This window comes from Vidua chalybeata, chromosome 3 (assembly GCF_026979565.1).
Source record: "Vidua chalybeata isolate OUT-0048 chromosome 3, bVidCha1 merged haplotype, whole genome shotgun sequence".
Taxonomy (NCBI): Eukaryota; Metazoa; Chordata; class Aves; order Passeriformes; family Viduidae; genus Vidua; species Vidua chalybeata.
In genome coordinates, this window is record NC_071532.1 from 47,960,597 (window position 1) to 47,979,419 (window position 18,823).

General features: G+C 35.1%; 1 protein-coding gene across 2 annotated transcripts in view; it reads right to left on the reverse strand.

Annotated features, from left to right (window-relative positions):
* Positions 1-18,823, reverse strand: part of ADGB (androglobin) — a 99,500-nt gene that overhangs the window by 66,742 nt on the left and 13,935 nt on the right. For both annotated transcript variants that reach the window (XM_053939665.1, XM_053939664.1), the window contains exons 3-9: positions 16,732-16,824; positions 14,401-14,472; positions 12,943-13,131; positions 10,116-10,255; positions 8,777-8,863; positions 7,030-7,241; positions 3,763-3,885 (exon numbers count right to left, since the gene is read on the reverse strand). In XM_053939665.1, coding sequence (XP_053795640.1) covers positions 3,763-3,885; positions 7,030-7,241; positions 8,777-8,863; positions 10,116-10,255; positions 12,943-13,131; positions 14,401-14,472; positions 16,732-16,824 — 916 coding nt within the window. The remainder of the gene's footprint in view (positions 1-3,762; positions 3,886-7,029; positions 7,242-8,776; positions 8,864-10,115; positions 10,256-12,942; positions 13,132-14,400; positions 14,473-16,731; positions 16,825-18,823) is intronic.

An 18,823-nucleotide genomic window follows, 5' to 3' on the forward strand; every position in this document is an offset into this window, starting at 1 on the left:
AGGCTGGTCAGAGAAGCTATGGATGCCCCATCCCTGTATGTGTTCCAGGCCAGGTTGCATGGGGGAGGCTGTGAGAACGCTGGCTTAGTGGAAGATGTTCCTGCCCATGGCAGAGGGTTGGAACTAGATGATCTTTAAGGTTGCTTCCAACCCAAACCATTCTATGAAAACACATCAGTTGGCTTTCAATATCCTGACCATCAGGTGTGCAGATCAGATGTTAACTTCTGCTGCTGTGATAGATACAGATTAGCTTTGCCTATTGGAAGGTATTTTTGAGTTTTCAGAAAAGTAACCTGTGTACTCTTCAGAAGTGACACAAATATCGCAGAATGCTGATATGCACTTGAAAAACCAAAACATTAGGCTTCAGTCTTGTAAATGAAAACTCTTGAATAGGTAAAAGAAAAATTATAAGAATGTTACAGTGATGTGACGTTTATCTCATTGACTCAGATGATTACAGATCTACTTGTTTGATTTCAAAAACTTCTAAGTATAATAATAATCTCAACACTTCTGTGACATAGAAAATATTGTCTTTAACTACAAAACTTGTATCAAGGCATAATGAGACTAGCAAAATACATGGTTGATTTGTAGAACAAACTCCTAAATTCCTAGCTAGTGCCCTTTCAAATGGAATAGTGTTCCCTTTCCAGCAGTTCAGAAATTATTAAGAAACTCAGTAGTTTAGAAACTTAAATACAAGCAAAGTGGTGATTCTTTACAGGAATAAGGTGAATGAGTACCTTGCTGCATAGGTAAAACCTTACAAAAGGAAGGCCTTCTAAAATCATGGCTCAGGCCTGCTACTTTGGCTAAGCAGAAAAAGACTAAGCTGACTCAGCTGAGTTAGAGGCAGAAAAACAAGGTATGTCACCATCGTGTGTTCACATCGTGGTGTGTGGTGGTTGGTTGAATTATGTTTGTTATGATTTAAAAGTATGTAACTGATAAAGGCCTGACTGCATAAAAAAGGCCTGTTTTTTACAATAAAGAAGCTCTCCTTTGCACATGCCTGGGGACCCTGCATCTCTTCGGACCCTCACAGTACCTCACCTCACATCATATCCTTTCAGTGTAATAACTGCTCATAAAACAGGGGGATACCCTAAGTATGAAAGGTTTGTTACCAGAACAAAAAGCTGCTGAGTGGAAAAGTACAGTAGGAACATATGAATTGTCTGCCAAAACTTCCCAAAGACTGGCTGACTGATAAAGTCAGATCAAAAGTCAGTCAGAGAAGTCCTTTATTAAAGACAAAGTTGGTTGCTCTCAGGAAGGGCTCAGACTGACCATATCAAGGGCTTGTTATTCAGCTGGATCCATGCAACCGTACAAATAGAGAAACAAGTTCAATGCTTCAATGATCCTGCTACTCATACTGTGTTTGTGGGGTGCAGCAGGCATTGGTCTGACTGTGCAAGTGGCTTGGAACTGCATATGTTTGTACTGGATCAGGCCGGGTTTGAGCTTTCATCAGGGCAGCCCTTGTGGTGCCATTTTAGATACATCACCAAAACACTGGGGTAACACATGAGTACGTCAGTGACTGCTGAGCCAAGCCGCACGCCAATAAATCCTCTGGTTCTCACTCCACTACCCCAGCAAGAACACTGGGGGTGGGCAAAGGGTTCAGTCCTCATTCTCTGCTCCATCCCACTGTGGGGAGTGACCTGGTGGATGGGTGGTGCCTTAGCTGCCAGAGAGCATCAGTTCACCACAGTATTATAGCCCACACAAAATCAAAAGCCTGTAAGAGAAGTTTCCAAGTACTTAGGAGTAACTGATACTTCAACGTGCCATGAATAACAAGGTCATGAATATACAATGCAATGAATACAGAAAGTTTTGCCATTTTAAAAGTCAAATATAAATAATATCTGGAGTAGTTGAGTATCTCTTTAGAAACAGTCCATATTTATTACAAAGAAGAAAAATTTCCTTTAAGACAACAGTCAACAGGCAGAGTGAAAGCTTGCAGAAGGGAAGTAAGCAATTTTATCATGCTGGGAATGAAGCAGTTTTCACATCACTTAAAATGAAAAAAAAAAAAGAATAAAGTATTGCCGCATTAAGTAAAGTCACTGTTACAAAATTCCACCAGAACAATTCAGAAACATTTTACAACTACTGCCTCAGGAGTCTGACTTTGAATCAAGACCTAGTTTCAGATGTTATTTTATGCACAACAATGGTTCTACTGTCCTGAGCCACTCTGCAGATTGTGTGTCTCATAAAGTCTCTGCAAGATTTCCCTCTTTTGGCTACACTCTCACAAGAAAAATGCATCGTAATTCAGTATTATTTCAAACTTCAATTCCTTTTTTTTTCCCCTTTCAGTCTAATAATTTTAAATTTGCTCTGTTACTATAGAGATACCTACCTCTTACTCTTCTCCAAAATTCTGTTTTGGTTCAACATTAGGATAAAATAGTTCTTTGATCAGTGTACTGAATTAATAATCTTTCTAAATAACCTCTTCACAGGACACTAATTGGCTTTCAGAAAAAAAGCATAAATTGTGCTTTAAGTGGCAGGATAAAGATCTAAATATCATGTCACTTATCACATGGAAGCACTGCCCCTTTTTTTAATGCCCTTTCACTCATTTTGCACACTTTCTAGAATACATATCTTAGATCCTTTTACTTCCCTTCTGCTTTCTTGTCTCCATCACATACTTGAATACTAGTTAGTCACTTATATTCACATGAAACACCTCATTTCCTATTCCACACGTGCTACGCTAAAGCAAACTACATTCCTTCAATATATTTTAAAATTTATTGCTGTTTAACTCATTTCGTGGTATGTATGGTAGGAATTTAAAGAAATATATTTGCTGATGACAAACTACAATCTTAGTTTGCTGTAGTTTAAAATTATTTAAATCACTAATTTTAATCAGAAATCAAGAAGCAGGATACCATTTATGTAGTAAATTTCATTTTTACTTTGCAGTTATTTCCCTTAGGAAGATGTTCTACCTATTCTCACATACTGATTTGCAACTGCAAATTATTCCAGTTAATAAGTGGTTTTTGCTGCTAGTCACATGGAAATGCCACATGTATCCAAACATAAGCAAAGCTAAGACTATATAAGCTTATTGTACATTTGTGAAGATCTTCTATAGTTTATGCTAATAAATTTGAAATATCTTGGTTGATTGTTTAGCTGTCTGATTAGTATTTATTTGTAATTTGTTTAAAATGTATTTTCTTGAGATTTTTTTGTTTGTTTGTTTTTAACATTAAATATAAATGCACAAAGCAAGAATTTGCTTAATTTTTATGCTCTTGTGAATACATCAATATAGGAATCAAATTCACCACTATGTATTTCCTGGACAAAGATAAAAAAAAATTAGATTTACATCATGGAGTGAATTATAACAAATATTTCCCCAGCTCCCCTGCCCTTTGACAAAGAAGCGTTCCTACTTTTTCCAATTGCAATTTTGTGTATAAAGTGGATATTGAACAAATAAATTACAAAAGAGGAAGGATTGCTGCAACTGTAAGACAGTTTGCCACTACAACAAAGTACTGCAATATACTATTTTAATCTATGTTGCAGAATAGGTTAGAATGACTTCAGTGTGTAATGTGAGCTATAAATAACTACAATTTAAACCAAAAAAAAAGAGTAAATACAACCTCCCCCCAGTTAAGTTCAAAACCAAATTAAAGCAAAGCCTTTTGCTTTAAATATAACTCCTGTCTGTATTTTTAGCTTCAAAACAATAGGACTTACTTTCAGTTAAGTCCTGAAGGCCTTGGGCTTTTGCCAGCTTTTCTGGAGACTGAAGTGCTACCTTGCCTTTTTCTTTCTCTCCTCTTTTTTTTTTCTTTTCTACTTTTTTCTGCTCTGCTTTTTCTATTAAGCAAAATAAAGATTAAATATTCTTCTTTCTCAGATAAAAACTTTCAGCCATCAAATGTCATACAGTGTAAATGCTTTAATAAGATTTTAGATAAATTTTAAAAAGAATCAACCACAAACTCTTTAAAGTCAAGAGTTGAGAAACAATAAGAATCTAATGTAATTTAATTAAAATAAATAAAAAATAAAAAGTAGTCCTAAAGATGTAAATGAAGATTTACTGAGAAGGAGCCAGAAAGGCTACGGTTCCACCTTTTAGTTATTGCACAACTTTTATGTCCTTACTACAATGTAAGAAATTATTGTATTTCTGGCACTGTGCCAAATATTTTCTTCATGTCCTTGCTCTCATGCATCAGTAATTTAAAAAAAAACAAAAAATCACATAGACAATGCATAGATTCCCAATGGACATGGAAGTAGAATGTCTCCCACAAACCGAATATTCTTTGAAGTCTTAGAATTTAGACTACAGGAAAAGACTTCTTAAATGCATTAAAAAAAAAAAATCATATAATCATGGAATGGCTTGGGTTGGAAAGGATCTTAAAGATCATCTAGTTCCAACTCCCCTGCTGTGTTCAGGGACACCTTCCATTAGAGCAGGTTGTTCAAAGTCCCATCCTGGCCTTGACCTCTTCCATGGATTGGGCAACCAGAACTTCTTTGAGGAATCTGTGTCAGGAGCTCTCTACTGTCAGAAAAAATTTCCTTCTAATACTCAATCTAAACCTGCTCTCTGTGACTTTAAAGCTATTCACTCTTGTTCTATCACTACATGCCCTTGTAAAAAGTCCCACTCCAGCTCTCTGGTAGGCCCCCTTTAAGTATTGGAAGGTGCTCTAAGCCTTCTCTTCTCTAGGCTGAACAATCCCAGCTCTCTGACTGCCTTCCTAGGAAAGGTTCTCCAGCCCTCTGATCATCTTAGTGGCCCTCCTCTGGACTCGTTCCAACAGGTCCATGTCTTTCTTGTGCTGGGACCCAGAGCTGGATGCTTCTCCAGGTTGGGGTCTCGCAAGAGCAGAGTAGAGGGGGAGACTCACCTTCCTCATCCTACTGACCACACTGCTTTGGATGCAGCCTAGGATACAACTGCCTTTCTGGGTTGTGAGCACACACTGTTGGCTCATGTACTGCCTCTCATCCACCAGATCCCCCATGTCCTTCTCCACACGGCTGCTCTCAGTTCTTCTTCCAGTCTGCATTCATGCCTCAGATTGTCTCAATCCAGGTGCAGCACCTTGCACTTGGACTTTCTGAACCTCATTAGATTCTCATGGGTCCAATTCTCAAGTTTGTCCAAGCCCTTTTGGATGGCATTCCTTCCTTCCTTTGTGTCAGCTGCACAGTACAATTTCACAGCTTCAAAGAATCACAGTGGTCCAATCTGGTCCAACCTCCCTGCTCCACCAGGGTCATACTAGAGCATATGGCACAGGATTGCATCCAGACAGTTCTTGAATATCTCCAGTTTAAAGCCATTCCTAGCGAGGGAAAGCCTCTCCGGGCAATGTGCTCCTGCTTGGTCACTCACACAGTAAAGTTCTTCCTCATGTTCAGGTGGAACTTCTTGTGCACCAGCTTCTGCCCATTGCTTCTCTTCATATTGTTCAGCACCATGGAGCACAGCTTGGTTTCATCTTCTTGGAACCCATCTTTTAGATACTTATACACATTGATGAGGTCTCCTCTCAGTTGTCTCTTCACAAAGCTGAACAGGCCCAGCTTCCTCAGCCTCGCCTTGTCAGAGATGTTCCAGTCTCCGAATCATCTTCATTGCCCTCTCTGCTGGACTCACCCAGGAGCTCCATGTCTGTAATGTGCTGAAGAGTCCAGGTGTGGACACAGCATTCCAGATGCAGATTGAGTACAGGGGTAGGATCAGCTCCCTCGACCTGATGGCAATGCTCTTCCTAATGTATCCCAGGACATCATTGGCCTTCTTGACCCCCAGGGCACACTGCTGACTCAGGGACAGCTTGTTGCCCACCAGGATCCCCAGGTCCTTATATCTCATGGTGACATGGATGGCTTTGTGTCATCCAAACATTAATCCCAAACATCAACAGAACATGTCAACACTGAAGCTTTTAGCCTCAGTGTTGGAGATTATAGAGCTGTATCAGACATGATGGTTCCCTGATTCTTAGTGATTTCAGTTACTAATGAACTTTTAAGTTTTAGGCAGGATTACATTTACTTTGTTTTCAGGGAAAAAAATGACAGCACCCTGTTGGATGAACAACAGTGCTGTTCCCAGTGACATGTCCATTCCAAACTCTAAAATGTCTACCACACTGATGGCTGGGTCAAAATGATAGCAGGATTTCCTAATAAGAGAGAATACTACCTCAGCAAGGTAACTTCTAAGACTTTTATAACACTTTAGACATTGGGACATAGTATTTGGGATTCAAAGCGAGGAAGTCAGTGATTTTTCCAAAATTCTAGGAAGAAATAGAAATTTTAGCATGTGATTTGTACTCTCCAAAGGCATGAGAAGTGTTGCAAAATTGCACCCATGTCTTCAAGTTAAAAACAGCAACTAAGAAAACAGTCTCAAATAAAAATAAAGAAGAATAATATACTGGAACAAACAAGTTTCTAAATCTAATTTTTTTAATTTAAATGTTAGCATGATTAGCAGCTCTTAAAGAAAACTATTGCCTCTACCCAACAGCATAAAATAAAAGTTGCAATAAATAAAAATGCAGGTAGATGTTAGAACATATTTGTCATAACTCTGTAGATAATCACACTTTACAACACCCATTATGAAATGTATAATTAATTGATGGTCAGAGAAGTGTTGCCTTTGAAGAAAGCGTCACCTCTCTGATTGGTATCTCTCTGCAAGGAACCAGACTTTAGAGAAATTACTGTGACATGGAGCTGAAAAAATCTCTGACAGAAAATGAAGCTATTTTTATAAAATAAAAGACTAGTACTGCTTCTCATCAGATCTATAGCTAAAACAAAAGTATTTTGAATATAAATCATTGCAACATGTTCAGTGAAACAACAAACCCACAGAGTTGTATGTGGCAATATATGCAAAACATACTTATTTGAAACAAAGATGATGTTAACCTTATTTATGCTTGGCCTACAAAGATTAGACTATGTAAAATTACAGACCTTTGCTAACGTTATTGGCTGTCTCTGCTCTCTCAGTTGTATCTGGCAGCTTACTCACAGATAAAAGTTCACTTTTTAACTCTGAGTCTCTGCTCTCTTCAGGTTTTGTGTCATCCTGAGTAATCTCAAGTTCTGGAGCCTTCTTTTCTGGCAACTTGAATTCTGGCACAATCTCTTTCAAAAAGCCCCAAACTTTGTCCAAGTATTCAGGCCTTTAAGAGAAAACAGAAATGTATATGTTATTTGTGGACATATAGGGATATTTCCAATAAGAGAAGAAAGTGTGATTTTCATTTAGACAGCACTATACCACGACTGACAGTCCAACTCTAAAAAATGCTACTGGGTTATTTTAGTAGATAGAACACACTCAGTGTCCGAAATATTTGTTGAGACAGCTTATGGAAAGACCCATAAAAAAAGAGATGGTGGTTAGAGATGTATGCAAATAAAGCATCCTTTCTCAAGATTTTTAGCAGATACAAGTTGTGGCAGAGAAACTTGCAGAGCACTTTACAACTACAGTATATAATATTGTGATTCTATCTCTGTATATTAAAAAGCTTCTCAAAAGTACTTCCAAGCTGGAAAGTTTTTGATCTGATGTAACAGCTGCAGTCATGTTGATTTTCAACAGAAACTCAGTGATTCCAGAAATAATCTCAGAGTCATGAATGAGTTTCATGCAAGCAAACTGCATTCAACTTTTTTTAAAAAAATAAAATAAGTGATTGTAAAATGAGCTAAAGTCATCTTATACTACTATTCCAAAGACTCTGTAGTATTCACATTCTCATATTCCATAATATAATGTATTTGTAGTAAGTGAATATGGTTTTTTGCTGTTGAAGTTGTAAAATTAACTATAAAAAGCAATAAAATTTAGGCTACTTATATTTTTAAATCCATGAACTACATACACACTACTGTAGGACACAAATATATCAAAAACCTAAATAGCAAGCATAGCTTGAAACATAAAAATTACTGAAAAATGGAATAAAATATTCTTTGAAATTATTTATTAGCAAAATATGGTTATAAATAAACAACTATATTTAAGTAAATTATATATAAACCATAACTATTTGTTATCTATATATTCATTTGAATGTATATCTCAAAAGGCAAAAAAGTGTAATTCAAAAGAAAAGTCTAAATATTTAATATCAGGGTAATTAGTTTACTAAAAAGAATGTTAAGCAGAAAAGTCAGAATGCTTTTCTTTAAAAATATAAAATTAGGATAAAACATACAGGAAACAAGAAAAGCATTATCGTAGGTAGGAAATACTATTTTTGGTTGAAACTAGAAGTCTGATAACTGTTACAATTTAAAGGGTGGAAACACCATACTAGCTGACATTGATTACTTCCAAATTCATGACATGTGCTTCCTATGGTATATTCAGATATAAATAAGCAGACATCTTAAAACTTCATACTAAATGAAACAGATTTCTGTAACCTCGTTTTCCTCATGCTGTTTAAAATTAGTTAAATTAATTTTATAAAGAACAGGCATCAGCATGATAAATAGCTTTACAAGAAACTGTATGACTTACAAAGAAAAACACTATAAAATTACATTTCTCAAAGGTACATTTCCCAAGTGCCTGAACTATAAACCATTCACTTTCCAAAATTGATGGTGAAGGACTTTTAGGGCTCAGCTTTATTTTTCATAATGCCTTATAGAATTAAATATTAAACAACTGATACATAAATTGTTAAATAAAATAACTTACTGGAGAGGAATAACTTCTGGTATCCATCCAGTCAGTGTTTGTAGAACTGTAAATTCCTCCATCTCTCTTTTTCCAGTTTCATGTATACTATAAGACAAAGCAGACTTATTACCATTATAATGTTACCAACTACAGTAAACTCTGTAGTCTACATTGCTTTCTGTAATAAGACCATGTAATAAGGAATAAGATCATACACAGAATAGTTTGATGAAAAACAAGTCATTACTTGCAATTTTAGGAGTTTTCCAAACCACTGCTGACTACTCCCCTACAAAGTCAATTATTTTAGCCATTATTTTACTGCTCCGTCTGGTACAATGGCATTTTTTTTCAACTTTGTTAGCAAGCATACTATGTATACTTGCACACAGTTCAGGGCTGGAGATTGGGTTTGAAATCCCTTACGCTAAAACAGGGTTATGACTCTACAACTTCCATTTCCTAAGCCGCTTCTCTAGCTTCCAGGTTATTCTGAACAAGCTGATTCACTCTAGCTGGTTCACTCACTTCCAAGCTGGTTCACTTCTACTCTAGCAAAGTTCACTCTTTCAAACTGACACTCTGCTGGTCTCTGGAGGGGTTTCCTGAAAGGACCAAGGCAGAAGCCATCACTTGTATGGCTAACCCTTGTGCTCTGGAGAAATGCAGTATGTCAATCACATTCCTGCAAACAGAATTTCATAACAAGCACCTCTCGGCAACTCCTTAGCCTGTGTCAACATACTTTAGATGACTCTTCTGACAAACATAACTTGATATGATGAGAACAGGGAAGCTTCACTACCCAGATGTGTGTTTTCAATTATTTTCTCAAAGTTATTAATTTAAACTCTTGGTGTTCATTCCTCATCTCATAGGAACCTGTAGCCTTAATTGTAAATTACTGCATCATAGGCACATACAACAGCACAACTGTAGCAAAGGTATCAAAAACAGCTCACAAAACTGTACTTTCAATATTGTTTGAGTCAATACTGGTCAAGTATTGAGTCAATACTGCTCACAATAACAATGTCATTAACAGTTCACAGGTACTTCTGTTTAGCAGAAAGCCACATGTGAAGTTTTCAGGAATAATGTCAAACAAATGAAGCAAATAATAAGAGTACTCCAGTTTCTTTGTGAGTTTTCTGTGAATAAATTTACAAACACATCTAAAAATGAAACCCTGTGCCTTCTGTAGCTATAGAGGATTTTGTTTTACTGATTTAAATGGCAGCTTTCGGAAGTGTATAACTGTCATTAGAAAATATATTTCCTATGTATACTAAATCAACCTTTTGCTGTTACCACGTGACTTCACAAAACAAACCAAAAGTGAGATGACAAAACATACCTAGTATTTGCTAACTTAATTATAGCTTTGGACAGCAACATTGGCCAAAGTTCATTTTGGCAGGTTGTAGCTGGTAATAACAAATTCTCCTCTTCACTGAACGGCATAGTGTCATCCACAATGATCTTTCTCCAACACCCCTGTGACAGGGGAAGGGGAGGAAAGCAGAAAGAAAAAAACTAGTTTGTGGGCTGGCAAGTTAAGAGTATGCAAGAGAACTTTTAATGCTTTCCCAAGAACCCAATTCTACTGTAACTTGATTTACATCACAGATGGCTTTAAAAAAAAGCTCTCACATCATCTACGAGAAACATGGAAACAGCATTCATAGCATTTTATTACTGCTCTGACTTATTTGTTCCAGAGATTAATTTAATTGCTGCTATTTCCAAATATATTTCATCTCATATGTGTAGCACATCATGTGCATGCATTCCGTACTGTTTCTTCAGTTGCCATGACAGATGCCTGAGAAACACTAATGATTAAAAAAAAGGCTTAACTAAGATAGCAGCTTTTTAAATGTCTCTTTAGATATCAGTCTGGAAAATATTTGTGATATAAACAGTCCCCCTTGCTTCCCAAAAACTACCTGGGGATATTGACTGGCAGTTAGTCTCCTGTTAAGCATTACAACAGTACTTTATAAAACACTATACTAAACTACACAAAATAATCAAATGTAAAAAAAAAAAAAAAAAAAAAAAAAAGAAAAGAAAAAAAAGATATATTAAAAAAAATCTGTATTTCCAGGATAAGAAACAAACAGGTAAGACAAAGTACTGATAGTACTGATATCTCCAATATCAGATACTTCATTAGTAAACTGAGCTAATATTCCACAAAATAATCTTGTCTACCATTCTCCAAATAAAACTCTCTGTCCTAATGATGAAGATATAATAGAAAACAGGTGGGCCAATAGCAATTACTTCTGTTAATTCACTCACAAAATGATGAAGAATGACCAAATCACTAAAGTGTTCATCATGTGTTATCAGAGTGCAAAACTATTGTTCTCTGTTTGTAACTAAACTATGGATTCAATCTGAAATGACAGGTGATTAATGCTATGAATTCTATATGTCTAATGTGAAAACAAATTTAGGCCAGAAGTCAAAGATATTCAAAAAGCATAAGAAGCTAATATTTTTTAGGATAAGAACCATTATGTGACAACCAAAACAAAATATTTAAACTTCCCTAGTTTGAAAAGGACCTAGTCAGGAATATGATCACATATTCATCTCCTCTTCCAATAATTGCTGAAGTTCACTAGGGAGAACAGAACAAGTTGATAAGTAAAGGAAAAGAAACAAAAAAAAAAAAATTTAATTTTTAAAAAGTGGGGCAGGTCTACAGAGGGAAAAAAGTGAGAAAAAAATAACTACAGGAACAAGTTCAATAAACCTCAGGAATGCAAAGTGAAAGTAGAACATGGGACAGAATTTATATATTGTGTCAATTATGTGAAGAAACCATTATACACAGGTTTGATGTCGTGCACAACAATGCCTTCAGGATTCAATGCAGAACATTAGTGAAATCAGTTCATTATTCTTCCACCTTTTGCCATCTTTTTCATTTAATTTTCTACTTTCTCCTATGAAATATCTTTCTCCTCTATTTCTTCTGATATTTTCTTTCCTTGTTTATACATTTTGTTTGATCTTCCAACAGGTGACCCTCTTTTTTTCCTGTTTTTCTTTTTGCAAAATACAGCTGAATACTCAGAGGGAAAAAAAATGAATAAACACAGAGGCCCAAACAGAAAAAAAGACAAAGAGTGTTACAAAAAGTGACGAAAGTGACAAAGAAAATGAAGCACACTGGTAACTCTTAGATATGCTTTGAAATGTAGTCTTTTACCACATGACTTCATAATATCTGCAGCATTAACTTCACACACAGAATAATGTCCTCTGCTGAGGAACTTTCACAACACAATTTATGCCTTCTCAAACTCATGCAACTTATTTCTGTATGAATATACGATATTCCACAAGTGAAGGCAGTAGTAAGGGGTGAGGAAAGCACAGGCATGTAAATCAGGTAAGTGCTCCCCTTACAGAGAAGGTCACTTTCAAGCTTTTATTTCCAACTCACTGTCTCAAAAATGTTTTCAACTTTGGGCAACTGGAAGTTTAGTAGGGTTAGTTATATGTCTTAGCATGCTGTGACATTTTCTGTTTCCAAAAGGCAAATGTAACTGAAATAATTCCAACAACATAGATAACTTTTAGATGTCAGTTCTTTTATATGTTACTATTTCTTTATTAAAATGAGGTTCAATATGTAATTAAGTGTTCCCTGTTGACTGCCAAATGTGTTAAGAAATTATTATCTGTTATCTTTAGAAATCCTTGGGATGTTTCAGTTTTACCAGTACCTCTTCAGAAAATGGTCCGCACACTGGAAGTATCTAACTATCTTTAAATACACTCAGAGACAAATAGCTTTGTAAAGTCAGCCAACTGAATTACTTAAATATAAAAAAAAAAAAAAATTAGCCTAATATACCAGAGGTGTGAGCCACATGTCTGACTCTACTAAGCATTTGCATCAAACCTAAAAAACTACAAAAATACTGCCTTTGCAAGTAATAACACTTTTATCAGGCCACAAGTTGTACAAAAATCACATGAACTGTAAGAGGCATTTTAATTAAAAAGCATTCAAATCAAAAATTTGTCAGTTTTTCTACTCCTAAAAATCTATGTATTTTCAATATTAAAATGTATGTCCAGTAATCATTATGTCCAGTAATCATTAAAATTTGCCATGCTAGTTGCATTACATTTTTGTATTGTTGGAGGAAACTACTCACCATCCAATAAAGTTTCAATACATATTTTCCAAATTTATTGTACTGTGGTATGTGTTCCTTTGTAGCTTTACATAAGGCATAAATGTGTTCCCAAGGTTTCCAAACAAGTGTGGGTGTTTCACTATTTAAGGAATTTTCATTATATATCCTCCAGAGAGCATAGATTTCACTTACAATCCATCTCATCAGCTAAAATAAGAGAAAAATATAAAAAAATTATTTTCAAGTAACACATTTTGAAAAAAAAGTCAAGTTATAATGATCAAAGAATAAAACAGATCCTGTTGTAAATAAAAAAGTGACATAAAAATATAGCTATGGTTTAATGGAAAAATTAATTTCACTGTCACAACTTATCTTAAAATCATTACAATACCTATCTACAATAACACAAGACTTTGTGAAACTAAGTAAAGGCACAGTATAAAGGTATTCATCATTTAACAAACTAAGAAATACGACCTTAAAATAAATTATGTTACAGGACTTGTGAGTTGTCACTTGTTTAATTGCTTTTTAAAAGCCAGCTACTAAAAGTCAATATTCCCTTGAATAGTCATTATTTGTACTCAGTAAAGGAAATCCTAAATCATTAAATTTACTTAGAAATTTTTAATTCTTAAAATAAGAGCTATAAGAGCTTTAATTAATCATGTTTTATGCATGTGTTTTTATAATATGCAGATTTATGATGTATGCCATACTTTCAGAAGTATTACCAACCTGTTACAAGGATTTATATATACTGGAATGAAAGAAAGCTTTTACTACAAGAAACTTGCCCTAAATTTAATTAGTGGTTCTATGGACATTCTAAGAAACTTGTTCTAAAATAAATTAGTGATTTTTCAGACTTAAAAATTTATAAGACTGGTCTTCTGGTGTTTCCTCCCTTATATCTCTGGTGCTGAATTTTGAATTTGCATTGACATATTGAATGAAATAGAAATTATTAAGTAATATTACATTCAGCGAGGCACTCAGATGCCTGGTTTATATTTTCCCATGACCTGCAGAAATTCAGTAGACCTTTATTCAACTCTGGAGATACGGAAAAGACTGTCTGGATCACAGACATTTGCACACACATGCAGGCCCACTAGGACTTCCAGAAAGTTTGAATAAAATATATAAATCCTTTCTAATACAGCCTTTATTTACTCTATACAATATTATCCAGGAGTAATTACCTTAGTTCATAGACTGCATATATATATTTTTTTAAAGTTTGGAAAACCTCTCACTATCACTGATTTTTTAAATTCCAAAAAAGGTAAACATAAATTACAATAATCTAGATAATTTCTTGCCACTTTATCCCCTTCATTCATTTTCCACTTAAAAAAATTCTCACAACTTATTTCTTCTTTGTAGGAATTTGGAGTGAAATTCAAAAAGTTAAAGAAAGATAAAAATGAAATAATTTTTTAAAAGGGACATTAATGTATTTCCACTTACCTCACAGCAAAATATGTGCTCATTTGCTGAAACAAGATCAAATGAGGTTTCATTTTGTACTACCACAGGAACCTAGTAGAAAATAAATTAGTTAAGTCCATAACTAAATTATCTGGAAAAAATTAAATTAACATTAGCATTTAACTGCAGTGACCATGCAAATGTTGGACATCTGGCAAACATTCATTACACATCTGAAAACTAGAAGTAATCATCTTGTAGATGGCTTGGTATTTCTTAATAAAACTTCCTTAAAATGTAGGTTCAGAATTCTTAAACAATGATTATTATTTTTATTAGGATACTTAAAGAGCATCAAATTGAATAATCATATAAGTAAATTGAGATGCCCTCAATTTCTTAAGATACTTGCAGTTCTGCATTTAAATCATGATCATAACACTCTCTTATATTTTGAGATTCCCTTAGCCACCCACCAGGGTTCACAGTGATTTATTTGCTCTTGGTCAGTTAGATAGCAGTATTGTCTGAACAGCAACTTTATCAAACCTTTGGCTGCAGTACATTGTGTTCATGACTATTTTCTTCTTTTACAGCCCATTTCCTTTTTGTAAGCAGTTTAGCAATAACAGACTGGGATTGCAGTTTATTGAACTAAATGTATCTGTGCCTCTCATCACATATTGGTGTTCATTGCTTGATTCTTTGCTTACCACACTATTGGCTTGTTTATGCTTTCTTTTATAGTTAAAATATATCAGGTAACAAATAATTCTTAATAGCCTTTCATTGCTTGACATTTACATTGATTTTTAGATAAAATCTCTGGTAATCATTGCTTGTTGATTCAAAATGTATTGGACCAAAAGAAACATCAAAGATTTAATCAGTTCTAAAGAAAACAAATGCTTTCTTCATAGTACTCCAGAGATAGATTTTAAAAGCTATTTTTAATACAGATATATGTTTCCATGACTTTCTGGGCCACCAGCTCTCTTGCCCTCATCTTTCAGATACCTCCACTCAGTTTATGCATTTTGGCAGTGTTTCCTATCCAACCTTTTGGTCTTGTCAATTACTCCTCTGACCTCTCCCTTTCCCTCCATTAAAAATAAAACTTAGATCTGTTTAGGGTCTATTTAATAAAAAATGTAACTAACAAGCTGACAAAAGGAAAACTGATGAGCCTGAAAAAGTTGGAATGGTGGTCCAAGTTCTTTAAAACTTCAATATTTCATCTGAAGTAAATCATGTAAGCCCTTAGATTAGAAACAGTATTGGAGAACACTAATCTTTGAAATGGGAGGATGTTTGTTGTCTCTGCAATTAATTTTAAAGTTAAACTGATTAACAGTTGTGCACAATTTTAAAATGTTATGGTTACCTTGCAGTCAAGTACTGTCAAAGACATGTACTCTGTGTAGCCCAGAAAAAAAAAATATTATAGTTGAAGTGGAAAAAAGCAATGTAGTTCTGGTACAGTTAGTTCATGTTTTAATGACAAATATGAATACTTCAGACACCTACTCAGGTGGAACATGCAGAAATTTTTCTGCCATGACAGTAATTTTAAAATAAGAATAGAGAACTAGAAGACATCTATAAAAATAGAAAGGCATTTCTCTGTCCAGTTGTCTTCCAAATGAACATGGGAGTCAAAAAGTGAAGCAGATGTGGGAGGATACACAACCATGATGTTTTGCACCAGGAAATGCTGGTCCATGGTGGTCTTATCCCATTAATAAATTTAATTAATAATTAAATCTCAGATTCTGTGTAGTATCATTGAGAATGCTATTATTACAGGTAACTGTAAAGAATGGGATTAGTATAGGTAATCTTATGTCCTTTTAGACACTGAGAAACCCATATTGTGTGGCATCTAGCAGGCCTCTGATTCATCTATGCAGCATTCTCTGCAGATCCATCCATTTTGGTTTTGCTGACCTATGATACTATTCGAGCTATGAAAGGATATTCTTACAAGAAAATAACTCTGCTGACAATTTCTGCTGTAAAATGAAAGGAAGTTGAAGAACTTGCTGCTGTGGTTACATAAAGTCAAGGAGATGCAGGTGATACAATCGCCAGTAAGGAGCAGGAGCTGCCTGCAGGCTCCTCCATCACCAGCAGCTGGGTGAGCTCACCCTGGGCCCAGGGTTTCCAGCACCAGGCCCCAGCCATGTGTGCAGCACAGGTGAGCTGTCACATGTGTCACTGAGCCCTCATGTACACTGGTCTCCAGGACAGGACTGACTGAGTGGTCAAGTGGCTTTTACCTGTTGAACTAACTTCCTCTGCTAATTTCACTCTACTTTTCACAAGTTAGGCAATTAGCATTTTTTCATCATGACCTTGCTTGTTTCTTACCTCTTTTCTTAAGAACTCTTGTGGACGTTTCCATGAATGCACTTTTAAGGATGCTGGCAACCTTATTTTCCCTTCAGGATCATCAAATACAGGCTACACAAAATATGCATGAACAAAAATTGACCACTTTTAATATACAGTAGATACAGAAGACATACAGTATTGTATTTTTTAATATACAGAAGATACAGTATTGTATTGTCCATTCTATTTAAAATAATATATTGTTCACAGGATAATCACTTAAGGAGCAAAACAGCATAAAAAAGAACTAATAGTATATATACAACTAAACAAAAAGAGTCCAAAGCCCAAGGTGAAGATGCAGCACAAAAGCCACCTCCAGTATCCAGAGAAGTTTATACAGTCTGCACTTTTTCTAAGAGGTCTATATGAAATGATTCTTTTTCTTTTCCCCTTTCAGAAAGATCTCCAAAAAAAGCTTAAATTTTTAAGTCACTTACTCTTCTACCAAGTTATTCCTATGTACTTTTTCTAACTCACTTATTTCTACAGCTTTTTAAGGTGAAGACTGAAAGTAAATATCTAAAGCAATTATTAAGACACAAAAAAATCAGGTTCAATGCATTTAGCACTGCTATAGAATCCAAAGAGAGCTATAATTATACAGTTTGCATTAGCCCATTAAAAAGAGAGGCTTATACAGTTTTCAAACTTGCATTTTTGAAGTGATGCTTATCCTCCGTGTGCACAGAAGGCGTCAGGAAATGTGATATCTGTTTACTTACTGGCAAAATGTGGGATGAGGACATGCCTCTGATACAGGCTGTGCTGACTGAGAAGCTAATCAATTACAGGGTTAATGCCTTTTATTTGTGCCTAAATTTTCAACAGCTTCTAGGCATATTATAAATTTGTGAGTGTTTCACAGTCTACAATGCACTCTTGTCTTCCACAGACCAGAGAAAGAGTTGCCAGGAACAAAAATCTATGCTACTCTGAGTTCTTAATGATTAAAGGAAGGCAAAACAAAGTACATCACAAAAGCATAAAAAACAAACACAAATCAAAGACTCTCAAATAACCTTCTCCCCACATTTTTTTTTTTCATTATGTAAGTTCCTTCAACATAATAATCTGCAACAAGCTATTTCAGTACCTGAAGGAAAAAAGATAAGCTAGGAGGAAGGATAGGGAAGGAATGCTTTAGGAATACTTTTTTTTTTTCTGAAAGCCTAAAGAATTCCTTGAAGCCTGGACCACATAAAACTGTATTAACAGAGTTTATATTCTGCTTTCAGAGACATCCAACTCTGACTTCACAGCATAACAGGAAAGTTTAGCTTTCAGACAATAGATAAACCAGAGAAAGGAGGTAGATGGGAATGACATGACACCATGCAAAGTAAAAAAAAAAAAAAAAAAAAAAAAAAAAAAAAAACCACAAAAAACATCTGGAAAGATAAAAGATAAAACCTTTCTTCAGCTTACTAGTGCAAAAAATGCTTTGCAGAATATTATAGGTCTAGCTAAACCTGGCTGAAAAAAATCAAGTTTTAACTTATCTTTTATTTAAGGTGGCTATAAGAGATGAGAGCCAAGTCTTATCTTAGCCAAGTTCATGCTCAACCATAAGTTTATGCTCAACCACAAGTTAGAACTATAAGTTCTACAGGAAGGACATGGAAGAAATGAGCACAAGACACAAAGAAAGGTCAAATGCATAATCTCAGCAACACAGTGCACAGCTCTAAGAGTGGGCATTGTGTATGGGTGGTTGGTAAAAGACTTTCAGTGTGACAAGGAAAGAGATCAGCTTGATTTCTTTGCCCACACAAGAAAATAGGACTGTTTATATATGTGTTCCAAGTGTACTTCAAGGTTGTGGATGACATTGCTAATTTTGTTTCCCACTGAAATAACCTATACAAATGTTGAATTCTGGCTACCTGCTTGGATCAAAAGAGGTCACGTTGCAAAATACTTTAGATCTGTAAATTCATCTGCTGTGACTGGCATAAGATGTGACTTTAAAGATGCAAAACGAGCAATGTTTCATACAGCTTGTAGCTGAAGAACTGAAGAGTCCGGTAAACAACTCAGAACACCTCTTGTGCTAAAATAGAACATT